The sequence below is a fragment of the Chiloscyllium punctatum genome, chromosome 22, assembly GCF_047496795.1.
Source record: "Chiloscyllium punctatum isolate Juve2018m chromosome 22, sChiPun1.3, whole genome shotgun sequence".
In the NCBI taxonomy this organism is placed as follows: domain Eukaryota; kingdom Metazoa; phylum Chordata; class Chondrichthyes; order Orectolobiformes; family Hemiscylliidae; genus Chiloscyllium; species Chiloscyllium punctatum.
Window position 1 is genome coordinate 54,110,730 of NC_092760.1, and position 19,086 is coordinate 54,129,815.

The 19,086-nt window shown below is 39.2% G+C and overlaps 1 protein-coding gene across 1 annotated transcript in view; it reads left to right on the forward strand.

The window, feature by feature from the left end:
- Positions 1 to 19,086, forward strand: part of ric3a (RIC3 acetylcholine receptor chaperone a) — an 86,327-nt gene that overhangs the window by 43,617 nt on the left and 23,624 nt on the right. Inside the window, exon 3 of the mRNA XM_072592341.1 lies at positions 6,186 to 6,406. Within this exon, the coding sequence (XP_072448442.1) occupies positions 6,186 to 6,406 (221 nt within the window). The remainder of the gene's footprint in view (positions 1 to 6,185; positions 6,407 to 19,086) is intronic.

Below are 19,086 nucleotides of genomic sequence, written 5' to 3' on the forward strand. Positions count from 1 at the left end.
GTGGCTGTGTGGAATGCTCTGCCCCAGAGGGCAGTGGAGGCCCAGCCTCTGGATTCATTTAAGAAAGAATTGGATAGAGCTCTTAAAGATAGTAGAGTCAAGGGTTATGGAGATAAGGCTGGAACAGGATACTGATTGGGAATGATCAGCCATGATCATATTGAATGGCGGTGCAGGCTCGAAGGGCTGAATGGCCTACTCCTGCATCTATTGTCTATTGTCTATTGTCTATTACGAAGAAGCTGTGAAGCTACAGAAAATAAATACGACAAATAAGTTGAGTGCATTAGCACAATGCACATATTTCCACTAGTAACTTGTATGTGTATGCATCCATATGAAAGTGAATTGAATAATGATTCCTCTGAGAAGATATAGTAACCAGATAGTATGTTATTGTTAGTGACAGAATTTTGGAAGTTGACTGTAAAACAACCCTATAAATTCCAGGACTTTTGACTTCCTTATTCTGTTTCTCCTGCACCTGATTATTTTAAGATTGCTTTTCTTTTGTGCCAATTCTTAATTAAAAGCCAAAACCCTTTCTATCATTTGAAAAAGGCTGCAGAAGCTGCTTATTATGTTATTTGCTGACCATATTATGTCAACAAGCAAGGTAAGTCATTTGAAATAAATTTAGAGCAATTCTTTTTAGAAAGATATCAAATTAAGAACTGCAAAAGGGGTGAAATAAAGTGGGAAGTGAAAGGTCAAGGAAAGATTTCAGAGTTGTTACAATGGAACTAGGAGTAATGATGTTACCTGTAAAATACTCATCTATTCATGGAATTATAGGCATTTACATTGGTTAGGTATGGCAACATTTATCTATGCCAACCTCATTGATATTAATTATAATATAAAACATAAATTAAATGCAATAAATAGACTTAGAGAATATTGTCATTTAATTATTTAAGAGATGGGATTGGATAATAAGCATTTTTTATTCATTCATGAGATGTGGGTTTCACTGGTAAAGAGAGCATTTTATTGCCTATACCTAATTGTACTGGAGAGTCTCACAATGCCTGCTTGTTTAGGGCTGTGTTAAATACTATAGTGTATAGCTATAAAACAAACATGGGTCAATTGCTAATCATTGCAATTAATATTGCAGTTTCAGCAGTGCTAAATCCATGATTATTTGATTGTCTTTTTGCATCTGTTGTTATTGATTTGATAAAGTGACAGTTTTGTCATAGCACCACTATTGAGTTCTTTAAGGAGTTCTGGCTGAAAAAACTGAACTCCTCAATTTTTCTTTTTTAAGTAAAACTTAAATTTTATTTTAAAAGCTTCCACAATTGCCATAAATTGTTTTGTCAAAGGTTCATACAAGAGAACAAATGACTTGCGCTTTAAGCAAATGTCAAGATCTGTGATCTCGACATGTCATCAATACCAGAGTTGCTTAATTATCTCTGAGATAAGAAGCAGATTGCATGAATCTTTCTCAGCTGTTAAATGAGTACAATGGAATGGGAATGAGGATACTTTGATGACATGGTTCCATGACAAAACCCAGTTGAAGTCTGGAAAATTATGAAAAGTGATTGGCAAAATAATTCTAGGAAAGGATCACTGTTAATAATTCACCGTAGTCATTGCTCACAATAACTTAGAGCGTCAATGTTTTATAAAGGACAAGAATGATTTATTGTATAAAGCATAATGAATTATTCAGTTGCTAAGAAGGATCTATGTTAACCTACCCTGAGGCTTTAAGACAAATATAGTCTAATTGTTGTAATAAGCACACTGTGAATTCTAACTAATTGTTTTGTTCTTTTTCAATCTATCTTTTTTGAGATGCCATTTGTTTATTGGTAGTTTCTATATAGGCTTGTTTTCAACCTGCAATTGTTTTATCAGGGACAAGCACAACAAAGGATTAAATTGTGGTAGTTTGTCACATGACAAAACTCAGCTACAAACAGTAAAGTCAGACAGAAGAGATTTTGCAGACTTTGAAGGCACACATTGCAGCTCATTTACTGTTACTTATGATTAGTATTTGTTCAATGTCAGAGCTCCAGGGAAGAGAGAGATTATTGACCAGTAGGTGGCTGCACTGAGCCATCGAGGTGAATCCTGTTACTTTGGACAACTAAAAGGTGATCTCATCAGAGATAGGATTGTTTTAGATATAAATGATCCTGTCATGAGAACGCATCTGCTGAGAGAGGAGGAACTTACTTTCAAGAAATGTATTGACATGTGCAGAAGCTTTCAGGTTGTCAATCATCATCTTGCATGTAGTTTTATCTTGAGCAAGCCTGTAAAGATGACTAAAGATATTCTCCAATGATTACAATGAATTAGTTTACACATGATAAGTTGGCATCTTTAGTTCAAAGATAATAAATATCTTGTGACTGTTGTAGTGATGATTGTAGAAGGAGGGCATCAAGTGACAGAACTGAGGAAGGATCACTGGACCCAAAACATTAACTCTCTCCACAGATGCTGCCAGACCTGCTGAGCATTTCCAGCAATTTCTATTTTTGTTCCAGTTTTCTAACTACATTCTGGGCATCATTTGGGAGGTACAGAGGGTTGCATATATCATTTGGTATTTCCACTGTCCTAGAAAAGTATCCATACAAACAGCATGAGATGGATAGCATCTGTCAAAAATGAAAGACATTGAGGATGACCTGCGAGTCTATGAAGGTATGAAACAAGATGGAAGAAGGCATCAGAGACCACAATCAGAAACCAGAGTGACTGCTTATGGAGAGCTCTTCAGATGAACCTGAAGCTGAATGAGAAAAAGTTTAAAGATTCCCAAAGACAAATACAACAGTCAGAAGCTGACAGCAAAATAACTTTATCTGGATCCCAGTGAGATGAACGCTGTAGCCATGGTGCAACAACCAATAGATCTGAAAGTAGGACAACAACTTGTTGGATTTGTGAGTTATTTAGCAACGTTATTAGTAATTTGTCATGAAAGTGCGACCTCTGGGCAAGGTCACTGCTAAGGATGTGTAGTGGCACTGGGCAGAGAAAAATAAGGATGTGTTGCTAGAATCAAACAACTAGTGAAGACAATGCCATACTGAGGTACAATATCAATGATGATGTCACCTTGTAGTGTAAAGCCATTGAAACAGGAGTTGGGATCTACTATTACACAGTGAGGATAGCCAGTTGTCTTTATAGCCAGCTTGTTAACACGAATTGAAAGAATGCTTGGATCTTGCTTTGTGTTTGAGCATTTTAACCAATACCTGTTTGGCAGAGACAAAGTGACAGTGGAGTCTGATCATAAAGTCACTTCAAAGCATCTTCCTCAAATGACTTCTTTTTTTTCCAACATGTTTGCAACAAAAGTTATTTCATATCAAGAGATACCTTCTTCTGAAGCCAAGCAATGTAAATGAAAATGTCACCTTCCAATGTAATGCCAAAAAGACAGGACTTGGAGCAACTATTATTCTGCAAGGACAGCTGGTTGTATTTGCATTGAGATTGGTGAACAGAGGTGGACAATTAACTCACTGGAGGAGGAGCCTCCACAAACATCCCCATACTCATTTATGGGGCAGCCCAACACATCAAATGAGAAGTCTGAAGCATTTGCAATAATGTCAGCCAGAAATGCTGAGTAGATGATCCATGCGGCCTCTTTCAAATGGCTGAAGCAACACAGATGCCAGTCTTTAGCCAATTTAATTCCTTTTGTGATAAAAAGAAATGGTTACAAGTACTAGATACTAACCCAGTGAAATCTAACTAGATCCCTCTAGATCATCAATAAAGAGATGGGATCATTCCCACTTGCTTGGATGAATGCAGCTCCAACAACAGTCAAGAGGTTTGACACCAAGTCAAAACAGTCTGCTTGATTAGCACAACATCCACTCTCTTCAACAATAGTACTATTAAGCAGCATGTTTTTCACTATAACCTGCATATTGGTTCAGTTTGTGTTCAAACTATCCCTCAACTCCTGGTCTCACTACAGTCTTTAGTTGGCAATGGAGCTGAATTCCAGTGTTGATGTAGGACCACAAAGCTGCATTTGATCAAGTGTGGCAGCAAAGAGCCACAGGATTGTTGTTGGGTTAAATTCCTGGAACTCTCTCCCTAAAGACATCGTGGATGTACCTGTAGCAAATGGACTGCAGCAGTTCAAGAAGGCAACTCACCAAAACCTTCTCAGGGCCAACTAGTGTTGGGCAATAAAGTCTAGCCCAGGCAACAATGCCCACATCCCATGAATGAATGAATGATTTAAAAAAAAAATTCCCACCAACCCTTTGTAATCTCACGATAAAACTGACACTCGTGTTTTATTTTAATCATTACACATTTTTAAACAAGATTGTAATATTTCCACTGATCATCAGGTACTACTTTTGTACCAAATGAGGATTGGAAGATTATGACAGGTCCCCCCACTATTTTCACCTTTGTGTATCTCAACCAGCTAAGACAGATCACATCTAGTCCTGGTAGTTTATCAACTTTATTTGCAGTTTTAAAAAAATAATTTCTCTTTTACTAATATCTCATCCAACCAGTATTTCAACTATCTCATTATTCACTATAACTTGGCAGAATTTTCTTCCTTGGTATGTCTGCATCCATACTTTATTTCCCTTTTGTCTCTTTAGCTCCATAACCCGCCCCCTTTCTACACATAGACGGTGCCACTTAAATATCTATAGAAAACCTAGGATTCCATTTTATGTTAGCTGGTAGTGTCTTCTCATGCACTACCTATGCACTCTTATGATTTCATTCTGATCTTCCACACATTTAACCTGGTTCTAATGTGTGTTATCGACCTGGTATCAGTCACGGACACCCTTTTTCTGTTTCACCTTACTCATTATTGTTTTTATTATTCAGGTGGCTCCAGCTTTGGTTAGCCTGCTTTTCCCCTCCAGGAAAACATACCTTGACTGAAACCAAGTGCAGTCTATTTACGTCAAATAATAAAACACTTTTATTTTCTGTTTAGTGTTGTAGAAACATTATTTAAGGCAATTATTTTCACTAAAAGACAGCAAAATTTCAAATAATTTTTGCGTAATTATAGCAAGCTAATTAGATCACATATTTGGTTTTATCTTCAAGAAGTTGAAGACATCACATTAGAATATCGGGACAAAGGTAGGCCAGTTCGCTCATTGAGCCTGTTCTGTGGAGCACAAAACCACAGATGATCTACAATCTAACTCCACATACTCACCATTACCACATATCCATTCATGGCATGGTGGCTCTGTGGTTTAACAATGCTGCCTCACAGTACCAGGGACCTGCGTTCGATTCCCATCTCAGGCGACTGTGTGGAGTTTGCACATTTTCCCTGTGTCTGTGTGGGTTAGCTCTGGTTTCCTCCCACAGTCCAAATGTGTGTAGGTTAGGTGAAGTGGCCATGCTAAATTGCCCATAGTGTTAGCTGCATTAGTCAGGAGTAAATAATAGGGTAGGGGAATGGGTCTGGGTGGGTTAGTCTTTGGAGGGTCAGTATGGACCTGTTGAGCCAAATGGCCTGTTTCTATACTGTAGGGAATCGAACCCAAACTTTTAGCTAACAAAACTTTCTTGATCTCAGATTTAAAATTAACCATTGATCTGACATCAATAGTCCTGGAAGTAAGATCCTGTCCTTTGATTATAGAAGTGTTTCCTAATTTCATACTGGAAAAGTCTATGCCACCCAGTCTTTGGCTCTCCAACTTCAAAATTTCTCTCGATCTGTTGTATCTGATCCCCTTAATATTTTGAAAAGACAATCATCTTTTAACATTCTAAGTGCCAAAGAGTACACTCCTAATTTACCTAGACCAGGTATCATTCTGATAAACCTATGCTGCACTCCCTCCAAGACCAAGACCAATATATCCTTTCAAAGGAATACCCTCTCACCTCTCTAATAATGCTACACATTGCTAGTGAATCACTTACTCTTGCAACTAATTTCTAACTCTATCCACACCAACCTAGATTCAGATCCCAACATGACTAGATGTAACATCATGTATTCATTATCAAATGAGACTAATAACAATCAGAGATTGAACCAGTAAAAACAGTTTTGAGGATTGGGTATTCTTATAACAAGTTTGCAAACATTGGAATCCATTCTTTGAACAAAATGAAATGCACCATTGCTAATTGACAATAGAAATGTCACATTAACTGTTTTTGGTTTTATTTCGCAGCAAACCTTAATCGATTTTCTCCCATGATGCAACGCCCAAAGGTCTCACAACAGAAGCAACAATGGTCAGTGCATCCTCATTTTCCTGGGTCCCAGCAGGCAGAAACAGCAATCAAGGCAAAAGGAGGCAACAGTGGAGGTGGCAACAAAAGCTTCATGGCCCAGATCATACCTGTGTATGGATTTGGATTGTTCATGTATGTTCTATACATCCTCTTCAAGGTACCGTGGGCATTAATACTAGATGGCCTTATGATGCAAGCTGATCTTAAACTGAAAAATGCTTTAGGCTTCCATTTGTTCTTTTTTGTTACATTGCACTAGTCCTCTGTAAAATTAGTACCAAAATCAAGTGTTTAAAATAGGATACAATGGGACAAGGTTTAAAAAAAGGAGATGCAACATGATTGAAGGAAAATGGTGAGAGGTGGGTTAACTGTTACAGTTTCCTATTTGGTGTGGACGGGGTTTGTCTGGGCTTCATTATTGTGTAATCTTATTCGTGGCGTTTGTCATCGGTATCTGACCTCCAGCTGCAAAAGATTGGATATTCCCTCCAATAAGAAAGATATGTTTAGCAACATGAGGAAATGGTGTCTTAGTGCAGACAATTTAGAGTCATGTGAGAAAAAAAATGAAACTTTTGTAAATACTACATCACAAGAACTCATGTTAACCTCGCCATGCCGTCTCCTGCAGTGAAAATGCATTGTTGGGAGCAGTTTGATGGCCATCCCAATAGGTTCTGGCCCTACATCATCTTTACTGGCCTGAATTCAGACACAGAAAGTGTTTCTACCCAGGTGAGCCATGGCCTAATTTAAATAGCAGAGCTATATCTCATATTGTAGTAATTGCTTGTGCTACCACATGTAACACAAATGAGAAATGTGTATTCTATTTATTTGAAGATCTCTGGTGGGTCAATTTAAACCAAAGCTAGTGTTGACACCAATGGGTAATTTCTAGAAACATCCTTTGCCAGGTGCTGTGAAGCAGACTGAATGGGGTTCCTGGACATATGATGACATCCAGGTATTTGGCTCATCGTTATCAAGCAATAACTAAAAATCCTTTTGAGTTGATAAAAATAGCTCTTGAATGCTACAGTGAAAACACAAACATTGTATAACTAATTTTACTTTTATCCAGAGAGTGGGACTATAAAGTTTACAAGCACAGAGAAGTGTAAGAGTCTATATATCACTTCAGCAACTTTTCCAGACCTTATTCTGGTGCAACCTTCTAGAGATGCAGAGTTTTTCTTTGGCTGTTTATTGTTAATATGTTGATAGATGTCCTGTGTATCACCACCCAGTCATTGTCTGATTGTTTTCTTTCATGCTCTTCCTCAACGTTGTTCCATTGGATGTTCTAAAACTGTAAGACCTGGACAAAATGAGACTTTGAATACCAGTGTGTGTAACAATGTTCCCATTGTGTGATGTGTAACTGATCTCTTTACTGAGGTTGTGCTACACCTTTATGCTAGTTATGCAATAGCTTCATCCCCTCTTGCTTGTTGAGATATAAGTCTTGGAGCTTGGGGAATTTGGGTAGGTGGTACCTTGGCAAGATTGCTCTCACTTTAGATACATGACACAAAGAGTAAAGCAGAAAGAATAGGCCACTTGGCCCAAAGTGTCTGCTTTACCATTCAATATGATCATGATTGATCCTCTCTCAATGCCAATCTCCTGCTTTCTCACTATACTCAAAGGATCATGGAGGTGTACATCATGGAAACAGACCTTTTGGCTCTTGCAGGCCACATAGACCATGTTCCCAATCTAGTCCCACCTGCCTGCATTTCGTCCATATCCTTCCAAACATTTCTTATTCATGTCCTTATCCAATGTCTTTTAAATATTATAACAGTACCTGCATCCACCACTTCCTCTGGCATTTCGTTCCATGCTGTGTAAAAAAAAGTTAACCCTCGTGTCCTTTTTAAATCTTTCTCCTCTCACATTAAAAATATGCCCCCCAGTTTTGAACTCCCTCATCCTTAGGAAAAGACCCCTCCTATTCACCTGATCTATACCCTTCATCATTTTATAAACCTCTATAATATCAACCCTCAATCTCCTACGCTTCAGTGAAAAAAAGTCCCAGCCTATCTTTGTAACCCAAATTTTCCATTCCTGGCAACATCTTGGTAAATATTTTCTAACCCTCTCCAAGCAGGGTGACCAGAACTGTACACAGTACTCCAGAAGAGGCCTCACCAACATTCTGTACTACCTTACATGACATCCCAACTCCTGTACTTAAACACCTGAGCAATGAAGGCAAACATGCTAATCACCTTCATAGTCACCCTGAATACATATGATGCAAATTTCACAGAATTATGTATCTGAACCTTTAGGTCTCGCAGTTCAACTACACAACCAGGGCCTTACCATTAATTGTATAAGTCCTGCACTTGTTCGTTTTACCAAAATGCGATGCCTCGCATTTTTGATATTTTTAATATTCTAGAAATCTACCTATTATTTTCTGCAATTTACTCAGTGACTTGGCCTCCACAGCTTAATTTGGTAGAGAATTCGTAGGTTCATCACATTCTGGGTGAAGAAATTTCTCCTTATCTCTACCTAAATGGCCTACAATGTCATCCTGAGACTGTGCCCCCTTGATCTAGAATCCTAGACTTGGGAAATATTATTATTCCAACATCCAGTCTCTCCAGTCCTGTCTTAATTTTGGTTATTTAAATGAGATCTCTTCTCATTCTTCTAAACTCAAATTAATATCGACTTAGTTGACTCAATCATTCGTCATAGAATATTCATGAAATGTGGCAGTCCATTAGCTCAGTTGACTGGATCACTGATTTATGATGCAGAGTTATGCCACTGTACTGGCTGAAAATACCATAACGATTTTCCTTCTCAACCTCTCCCCTCATCCAAGATGGGGGGACTCTCAGGTTAAACTACTACTACCATCTCTCCTGCTATTGAGAGAGCAACCCTGTGGTCTGGTAGGACTATGGCAACTTTACTTTCCCATTCTAGAAATCAATCAGGTGAGTGTTGACTGCACTCTGTCAATAACAGGACGGTCCTTCCTTAAGTAAAGGGATAAAAGCTGCACACAATACTCCAGTATACACTCACCAAGATTCTAGTCAAGAGCGTGGTGCTGGAAAAGCAGAGCAGGTCAGGCAGCATCTGAGGGGCAGGAGACTCGATGTTTTGAGGCTTCATCTGGAATTCAGCTTATGCCCGAAACGTCGATTCTTCTGCTCCTCAGAGGCTGCCTGACCTGCTGTGCTTTTCCAGTACCACACTCTCGACTCTGATCTCCAGCATCTACTGTCCTCACTTCTTCACTAAGATTCTATACAACTGTCATGACACATTCTTTTGCAGTAAAGGTCATTTGTCTTCCTAATTGCTTGCTTTCAATGACTGAAGTACAAGGACATCTAGGTTCCTTCAGACGTCAACATTTCCCAAATCTATTGCTAGTTAAATAATACTCTGCCATTCTGTTTTTCCAATTGAAGTGGATAGCTTCATGTTTATTCACATTATACTGCATGAAATAACCCCACAGAGGCCAGTATCCTGTCACCAGGTCACTCCTTATATATGCCCTTGAATGTCCTTGACACTGGTCCAGTTTGCTCAGAGCCAGCTGTCAGAATATCAGAATGCTTAGAAGTATTTATTGGACTAATAAAACTCAGCTAATGCTCTGGAGACCTGTGTTTAAGTATCACTGTTCAACTTGAATTCAATTAAAAAAAATTAAGGGTCTAATGATGACCATGATACCATTGTCACGAAAAGCCCATCTGGTTTACTATGGCCTTTAGGGAAGAAAATTGCCACCCTTACCTAGTCTGGCCTACGATGGACTTCAGATGGACAACAATGTGGTTGACTCATAACTGTCCCCTGGGCAATTAGAGATGAGCAATAAATACTAGTCCAGCCAGTGACACACTGATCCTATGAATGAATTTTTGAAAAAAGTCTGACAAACCTCTTTTTCAGGGTTCCCTGACTGGACCAGATTCCCAAATCAGGGAACTCATATTCTACGAGATCCACCTGGCTGACCTTGTTAAAATCACTAAACTGCATCTGTTATATATTTGCCCATTCACTTAACTACCATATACACACTCGAATAATAGTCGATCTCATGTAAAAGTCCCCTATGTTTGGCCAACTAACCTGGAATTTTCTGTTTATCTTGCGTAAAAGTTGTCACTACTTCTTCACAGATAACAGATCAATGTTTATGAGTCAGTGTGCAGGCCGTCACTTCCTGGTCCAGCTTTCCAGTCTGTCAGTTGTCCTGCTTCGCTCCCGGTCTTTCAGTCTGCTGGCTGTTGAATTCTGTTCCAACGTGGTGAGAGGGAGGTGGAACAGGTTTTCAGAATAACCATCATTTGTTCCTTTTTCTTTATTCATTTAGAGACCATTTGGGCTTCAGCTAATGATACAGTATGAATTTTGACAGTCATGAATTTCAGCCCCTCAAAAGTAGTATCCATGTAATACTTGACTGCATAAATTTAACTTTAAAAAGTAGTCAAAAAACTTGACTATTACTTGAGCATGTACGGTAATCTTTTTGTAATGGGATATGGGTATTGTTGGGAAAATCAACATTAGTTACCTTTAAACTGATTGGCTTGCTCAGCCATTTCAGAGGACATTTCAGAGGAAACCATATTAATGTGTGTCTGGAGTCACATGTAGGCTAGACCAAGCAAGGATGAAAGATTTCCTTTTCTAAGGGATAATAGTGAGCCAGATAGGTTTTTATGACAATAGTTACAGGATTGCCATTGGGGAAGCTTCTCATTCCAGATTTTTTTTATTGAATTCAAATTTTACAAGTTGTCATTAGTGGGATTCAAACTCATTTCCCCAGATCTTTACCCTGGTTTGCACTGGGGTCTGGATTACTAGTCCAGTGACATTACCACTATGCCACCCCTTCAGTACCTTGACACTTCTTTATTTCTTCTTACCATTTAAATTCCACCTAGTTTTGTGCTATCAGGAAACTTGGAAATATTAAATCTGATTCCCTCATCAGTTCATAAATATATATACAGAACAACCTCGATTATCTGAATGAGATGGGTGGGGAGTATTTTGTTTGGATAACTGATTGTTCAAATAGCCCGATCTCAAGCGTTTTAATTTTGTACACTAACTCCTACATAGGACTTCATCAAAAGCTTTCTGAAAACACAAATGCACCAAATATCCACTTGCCATCCCTTACCTTTATTATTTGAACTCTAAAGAAAACACCAGAAGGTTTGTCAAACAGATGGCCTGTCATAAAGCCATGTTGACTTTGTCAAATCCCAATGATGTTTTTGAAATGCCCTGTTATCACAACATTTGAAATAGAGTGATAACTTCCCTATTACTGATGTTATGCCCCCTGGTCTCTGATTCCCCATTTTCTCTCTTTTCTGTTGCATGTTAGCCATTGTCTATCGACTCTTATGCCTTTTAATGAAATTATCCGACGTGTCTTGCCAACTCATCCCTCGTTCCTCCACAGATTCCTCTGTTTAGATTTGGGACCGTACTCTTGGTTTGGACTACTTCATTTTCTAATCTATGGAAGAATGCTCTTCCATAAAAGGACCCCACATAACAAGATTATTAACTAATTCACAAACTCACTTCACAATACTAAATCCACGATAGCTTGTTCTCTAGTTGGCTCTGCAATGCACTGGTTTAAAAACCCATATTATTCAAACACCAAGCATTATTTCATCACCATATGATTGTTAACTGGTTCAGTGTTACACCTCGGACTACATCAGCAACCCTCAATGTAATGCTGCAGCAAGGAAACTTTGTAACCAGCTCATGGACTGGGCCAGGCTGTAACTTATTGTTTCAGAGCTCATATTTCTCAGTCAATCTGGAAGCTCGTAGCAGCCCCATCTCACATGGCTTTGCCTTACCTTTGAGCACATTGCCCCATTGGCAAGAAGATTTGAAGCTTATATTACATTCGCCTTGTTTTAACATTTACAGAGACAAAGAAAGGAAGCTTGTCATGGTTGTCAGCGGCCCTTGGTCAAATCAAGGGGGATAATTGTTGTTCATGGGGCCCTGACAGTAAGTCAAGGGCAGTCTCTGATCCAGGTCCAGGGCTTGGATGTAGTCAGCCAGCCACTCTGGGTGGTCAGACTCAGGATTCTTATCTCCACTTAAGGAATGAAGAGCTGAATGTTGTGGGGCTCACCACCTGTGTTGACTCTTTATGGCTTTTTGGAACGGTTTTCCGTCTAGAATGAGAGGCAGGCAGGTATTACTGGAGAAGAAAGTGGGTGCTATAGCTTATTACTTTTGCTGCAGGTAGGGAGGTGTCAAGAGCGAGTGATTAGGCAGTGCAGAGGCCATCCAGTACGAGTGATATCAGGGGTTGAGGAGGGTCAGTTCGAGTGAGGAAAGATTTTACAGGTAACAGAGTGCAATAGTGTATGATGTTATGACACAATAGTGAACCCCTCTGCTAATTAAACCAAGCACTCAGAAAAGCTTACCTTGTTTCATAATCTGTTAAAGTGTGAATGACAGAGAACTCCCAAATTCTACTATTTAAAGAAAGTATATCAATTAATTCACTAACTCTAAAAGTGAACATTAAACAGCATCTATTTACAACTCTAAGCCTCCTTTCTCCTGACTGCTTGTTATCTGCCTCCAACTTGATAACAATCCACTGTTCCAAAAACCATTACATCAACTTAATTTTCAAAACCAGACGGCAGCTGTCATCTCCTGTGTCCTCATTCCTCTGGCTGTTGATCTCCCTGGGTCACCTTTGGTCTTTTGCTGCAAAGATGTTTCACATGAAAGAGATATCTTGGACAGAGAGTGTTTTGCTCACAGTTACCCTGGCGATGGCAGTTGGTCACACTCTCTCTGGCTAATGCTCAAAATGTCTGCTTCTTTATACCCAAACATCAGATTGTCTCATTGGTTCAATGTTGGCAAAACAGTAAAATTCAAATGCGATTGGATTTTAGTATCTTGGGGCATAATTTAAACTGATTGGATAAATTTGAACTCTTGTAAAAACATAGCAACCAAAACTCAGGTACTCAGCCAATTATTACAAATTTTCAATTTTCCAGTACACTGAGAATACTAGTCAGTCACATGACAGGTATCTACAAGCTTTCAGTGTAAAACTGCTTTCACTCTCTTAAAGGTACAGTACATGCCTTCAACTTCATAACAATGAGCTTTGGTGGGTAGCAGGTACAGGAGCAGAGATAGAGGAGGCAGCCTGGTCCTGTCAATCTAAAGACCCACTCTTGTCAGGTCACCCCGAGGTCTGATTCTGTTCAGCTTTTGCTTTCCCTGACTGCAGCTAAATCTCTCTCTAGTTGCAGGTAAGTGACCACAATCGCAACTGCTGATGGCAACACTAAATCCAGAGATGTAGCACTAAATGTAACATGATGACATGAAAATTATCTTTAGTTTTCCAACACTTCAGGATCAGTGATTTAACAGTGTGAAGCAGTCACTCACTGAGACCATTTGATTCAGGACAGTGTGATGAAGATGTCAGATGGTTCTGGTGGGATTATATACAGCTTAACTGGTAAAACTATGCAGAATAATTTCTTGACCCATCCTTCGCCTTAGACACCTGCAATGCAGAATGAATGTGGCTTCTGGTCATGTGGTGATATCAATGTGACTGACTTATCTACATGTTGAGTTTCTCAAAGGATTAATAGCCTTAATGTGAGAACAAGATTAGAGTGGTGCTGGAAAAGCACAGCAGGTCAGGTAGCATCCAAGGAGTAGGAAAATTGACGTTTCAGGCAGGAGCCCAGTCGATTTTCCTGCTCCTCGAATGCTGCCTGAGCTGCTGTGCTTTTCCAGCACCACCCTAATCTTGACTCTAATCTCCAGCATCTGCAGTCTTCACTTTCATCCTTAATGTTACTGGATGCAATTGCCAATTTAACCAGAAGCAAAAATTGGTGGCAATAAAGTTCAAGGCCTAGCTGATCTTAAAATCAATTTTTTTTAGGATCTCTTGTCAGTTGGGAGGAAGGGAGGAGTTGTTCAGGCCTGGAAAGGATTACGGAGCTCCCCAAGCCCTAGGAATTGTTGCCTTGGTGACCGTCTGTCAACCCATACTTAACTTCCTGAGCCAGGTTCCAGAGGTCCTGGTAGGAGTCTAACTCATTGCAGTTTTGGCTCCAACCCGTCTTCAGGAGAGATGGGATCCCACCAGATTCAGAACTGAAGTGTATTAATGAGACCTCAGGGTTAATATCTTCTGGCCTTTACGCATAGTTGAGGTACTCTTCAGTACCTGCAGTAGCCTTCACACTCCTCAATCACCGCCTTGAGTTAAAACTTAACTCTAGTTATAAATTAATTAAATCAAAGTGTATAAATTGTGTGCAGGAAGAAGTCAGAAGTCTTCAATTGAAAAAAATATAAATGAATGGGGAAGGTGAATTGTGATTAAATACAGTAGGACCATTGCCACAGACTGATACTGTATATTTGTGTTTCTCCAAAAAAAACAAGCAAACTCAAGCTACAACTTCAGCAGTGTGCATTGTGTCTGGAAGAAATAATGTCACTGATTGAATTTAGTACCTCGGAGATGCTCCATTTTGTGTAAGAGTAGAAATAAGATAGAGCTGAGACCAGCAAATATGATTGGTGCAAATGAAGTACGTTAGGTGTAATAACACATCCAATCTATGTGATGATCCTTTGATTTAATACTTCGGCAAGTGAACAGGATGACACTCATTTATTTCAGTCTTGCTTTGTGGCTGTTATCTACTGCAGCTTAAGGAGATTATGCAACATTAATGAAATAACACAATTTTGGTGTATAGCTTTCTATTCCAGAGTCTGAATAGTTCTACTTCTGTCTATCTGTCAATCAGATTTCAGTTTCTATATTAGCATTGAAGAAAGCCTGCTGATTGAATTAGAGAACAATGCAGCACAGAAACTAGCCTTCTGTTGAACAAATCTACACCAGTGTTTTTCTTTTATACATGGCTCCATACTCTTTAGTATTCCTTCATGCATAGACAAAGTTTTAAATTCCATTGAAAGAATCTATTAACATCAATAATTGCTTCATACATTGATGAGGTCCTTGGCTCATTGTCTGCTATATTACACCTAAGCTATTTCCATGGCATTTTTTGTCATCGGTGAATTGTCATTCCCCTCTACTCTAAAGTCTCAAGTCTACCTCAGCTGGGGTGTACAAAGTTAAAAATCACACAACACCAGGTTATAGTCCAACAGGTTTAATTGGAAGTATAATAGCTTTCGGAGCGACACTCCTTCATCAGGTGGTTGTGGCTGAAGGAACGGCGCTCCAAAAGCTAGTGTGCTTCCAATTAAACCTGTTGGACTATAACCTGGTGTTGTGTGATTTTTAACTTTGTACACCCCAGTCCAACACCGGCATCTCTGAATCTTGACTACTATCAGCTGGGATGGGAATTGTCATTAATGTAATTCTGAACCACACATTAGCCAGATAAAGAATCTAAAGTATACTGGTATTTAAATGAACATTTGAAATACTACAGTATATAAGGCTGTGAGCCAAGTGCTTAAAAATGGAGTCCTGTAGGTAAATGTTTGATGACTGGCTTTAACATAATGGGCCGACGGGCCTTTTTCCATGCTATTAGTACTATGACTCTATGACAATATTTGCTTTTTGTCCAACAACATCTCTCTCTCTCCATGTGCCCATAATCCCTTTAATTCCATCTAATTACCTGATTATACTGTGATTATTACATCAAATCATTCCTTGTTAGGTCTCCTATTGCTTCACTGTATTACCTTCACCTCTTGCCCAGAAAGTTGAAATTTAAAGCCAACCTTGCTATGGACATGTGCCTTAACACAGCTAAAAAGGTTGACTAAAAATAAAGTAAACTAGGTGAAATAGTATTTCATTTCTTACTGTAATACTAATACATTGGCTGCGAAAAGCCACATGAACACACACAACAAAAACTCTCCTGTCTGAATGCAAAACTAGACTTCTAGTCATGTGATAATATTCAAGTACTGTACTTGGTTCATCTGCAAGTTGAATTTTTTTTAAATCCCAGTTTATTTGTAGATAGTTAAGGTCTACAATTACAGCTCAATTTGGTTGACAGAAATGGAAATTGCTGAGAAAACTTAGGTCTGGCAGCATCTGTGGAAAGAAAGCAGAGTTAACATTTCGGACCCTCCTTCAAAACTGAACAGATGCTACTATACCCACTGAGTTTTCCTGGCAATTTCTGTTTTTGTTTCTGACTTCCAGCATCCACAGTTTTTTTTGTTTTTTTTCATTTTGTTTATACCAGCTTTCTAATTGGTCAATAAATTTCACTTGTAATTTCCATGGACAGATTATAATATTGTGATCAGCATTTTCTGTTCCTGTCAATCAATTTTCTTTTGACAGACTATAATATTGTGACCAATCTGTTCAAATTCTTGGTGCAGTTTTATAACCATCTATTGGTTCTTCTAGGGTTTTAGAAGTCTATAGGAATTCACAATATTGAAAAAAGAACCTGTTTCTCAATTTATTTTGTTAAGAAAATGCAGTCATAACAGTTGGTTTTCCACAGTTTTTTGCGCCAATGGCAACCTTCATCTGTTTGTAGTATCTTCTAAAATCAAATTTGAAGGATTAACATGTAAATGTCTAGCACTTTAAGATGATTAAAAAACCGTAAAATTGGACCAAAACAAAATTTTGTCCATCACGCTATAGAATGTGGTCCTGTGAAATGTGAAATAATAGGTTTTTAGTTAGATATCTTTAATATGGGAATGACAACATTAACATAGATTGTATAATACAAATTGCTAGGTTAGCATAAAAAGCACAGCGGTTTTCTGTATGAAGAGATAAGAGGTGCTTATGAAGTAAGGATCTGTAATAATAAATGACTTCAATAAGCCAAATATTAATTAGAATTACAAGGCAGTATGGAATGATTGGTAAATGTAATTCATTATTGCTTCAGAGTCACAAGAGGTAGTGCACATCTTAATAGGTGGTCAGCAGCACATACAGGGAAGGGAAGTCATAGCATATCTTTGCTAATAACAGTGGCAGAATGCTTCAGTTTAATAAGATTACATTTACAGAGGACTGGGAGTCATTTGTATAATTTTGAAAGAACTAACATCAATAAAATGAGAGATCTGCTTAAGCAAATTAACTGGAGAGAGGTGTTCAAGAATACTTCACCAGAAGATAATTTTAAAAATTCTAAAGTAATAATGCACAGTGTGCAGGGTGAATACAAAGGGTGGACTAACATAGTATGAACTTCAATGGATTTGAAATGAAAAGGAAATTCAACTTCTGAAGTCTGGAGAGATGAAGGGGATTATTATAACTTCTTCATAGGATTAGGGTGTCACTGTTAAGGCCAGCACTGTGGTCCATCTCCAACTTCCCTTGGACTGAGAGACTTATTATATCATTTCAAAACAAATCACATTACTGTAGGCCAGATGTGGTGAGGATAGCATATTTTCTTTCTTAAAGGACATTAGTAAACCAGATGGGCTTTGAGACAAATCAGTCAATGATAGTTTCATGGTCAAGCCTAGTTTTAATTCAATTATGATCATGGTGTAAACCACATTGCCAGAGCATTAGAGAAGGCTTTGGATTACTAGTCAGGTCACATTACCATTATGCCATCATCTTATCTTTATGCAGGAGTATATGGAAAATATCATGAGGGCGGTTAAGCAAGAAAGAAAGGAAGAGTCAGATAAAACATAGGGCTAAATCTTATTTTGCCTTTGTGTGAGTTGGGTTGAGATTTTAAAGGGATTTTTGCTGCAAATGCCAGCAAGATTTCTTGTTGTTTCTTACCAACTGCACCTCCTTAACTATCTGACCACCTCTATGTCATCCTTTACATCCGATTCTATCTCCATCTTACCACATGCCAATTGTGGAACAATTTACCATTCACCAGGTATCTGCTGCAAAACTGGTACATCACCACCACCCCCCCCCCCCCCCAACACCCACCCCCCCACACACGCACACACACACACCACCCCCCCCCGACACACACACACACACACACACACACACACAAACAAACACACTAGCACCCCCATACTATTTTTGAAAAACAGGTTGTGCAACTGGACAAGCATTGTCAGTCTGGAGCTACCCTGCACAGTTCCTGATATTTGCCAAGGACATGGTAGATAGGGGGAAGCTTGGTACTTCACGTTTCAGGCAGTGACTTGCGTCCTTCTGGATAGGATGGTGCACCTCATTTTCCCCAGCCCCAGCAGTGGATGCCAAGACACCAGACAATGCCACTCTGGTCTAAAGTTGCCACCCAAATTAGAGCGGTCTCAGCCAACAGGAAGAATGCACTGCTCTGTAGGAAGAAGGCTAATGAGAGACTCCTGACTCTTACCGCTCCAAGTACTGCCTGACTGTATTAAAACCCCTGGATTGGCATCAGATTCTACTGTTGACTTATTCTGCCAGGGCTTCCTGAGCGAAAATGATCTCCCTTGACTTGGCTGAGGTCTTCTGCCAACCATGCTTTTGTATCTGTGCTCAATACCAAGACAAGGCAGAAATATATGACCCTCATATTTCTAGCTAAGTAGGCAAAAAGCACAAAGACACGGAAAAACAAGGTGAGGATGCTGTGAGCATCCAGGTAGGCTCAGAGTGAGTGAGTGCAATGAGACTGAGTGAAAAGCCCAGAGATACAGGCTGGTCCAGTCCATGGGCTGGACGTGTGCCCCTGAGTACACACAGTCATTGCTGCATTACAGTGATGGTTGCTGGTGTAGCCCGAGGTGCAGCACTGAACTGCGGAGTCTCCT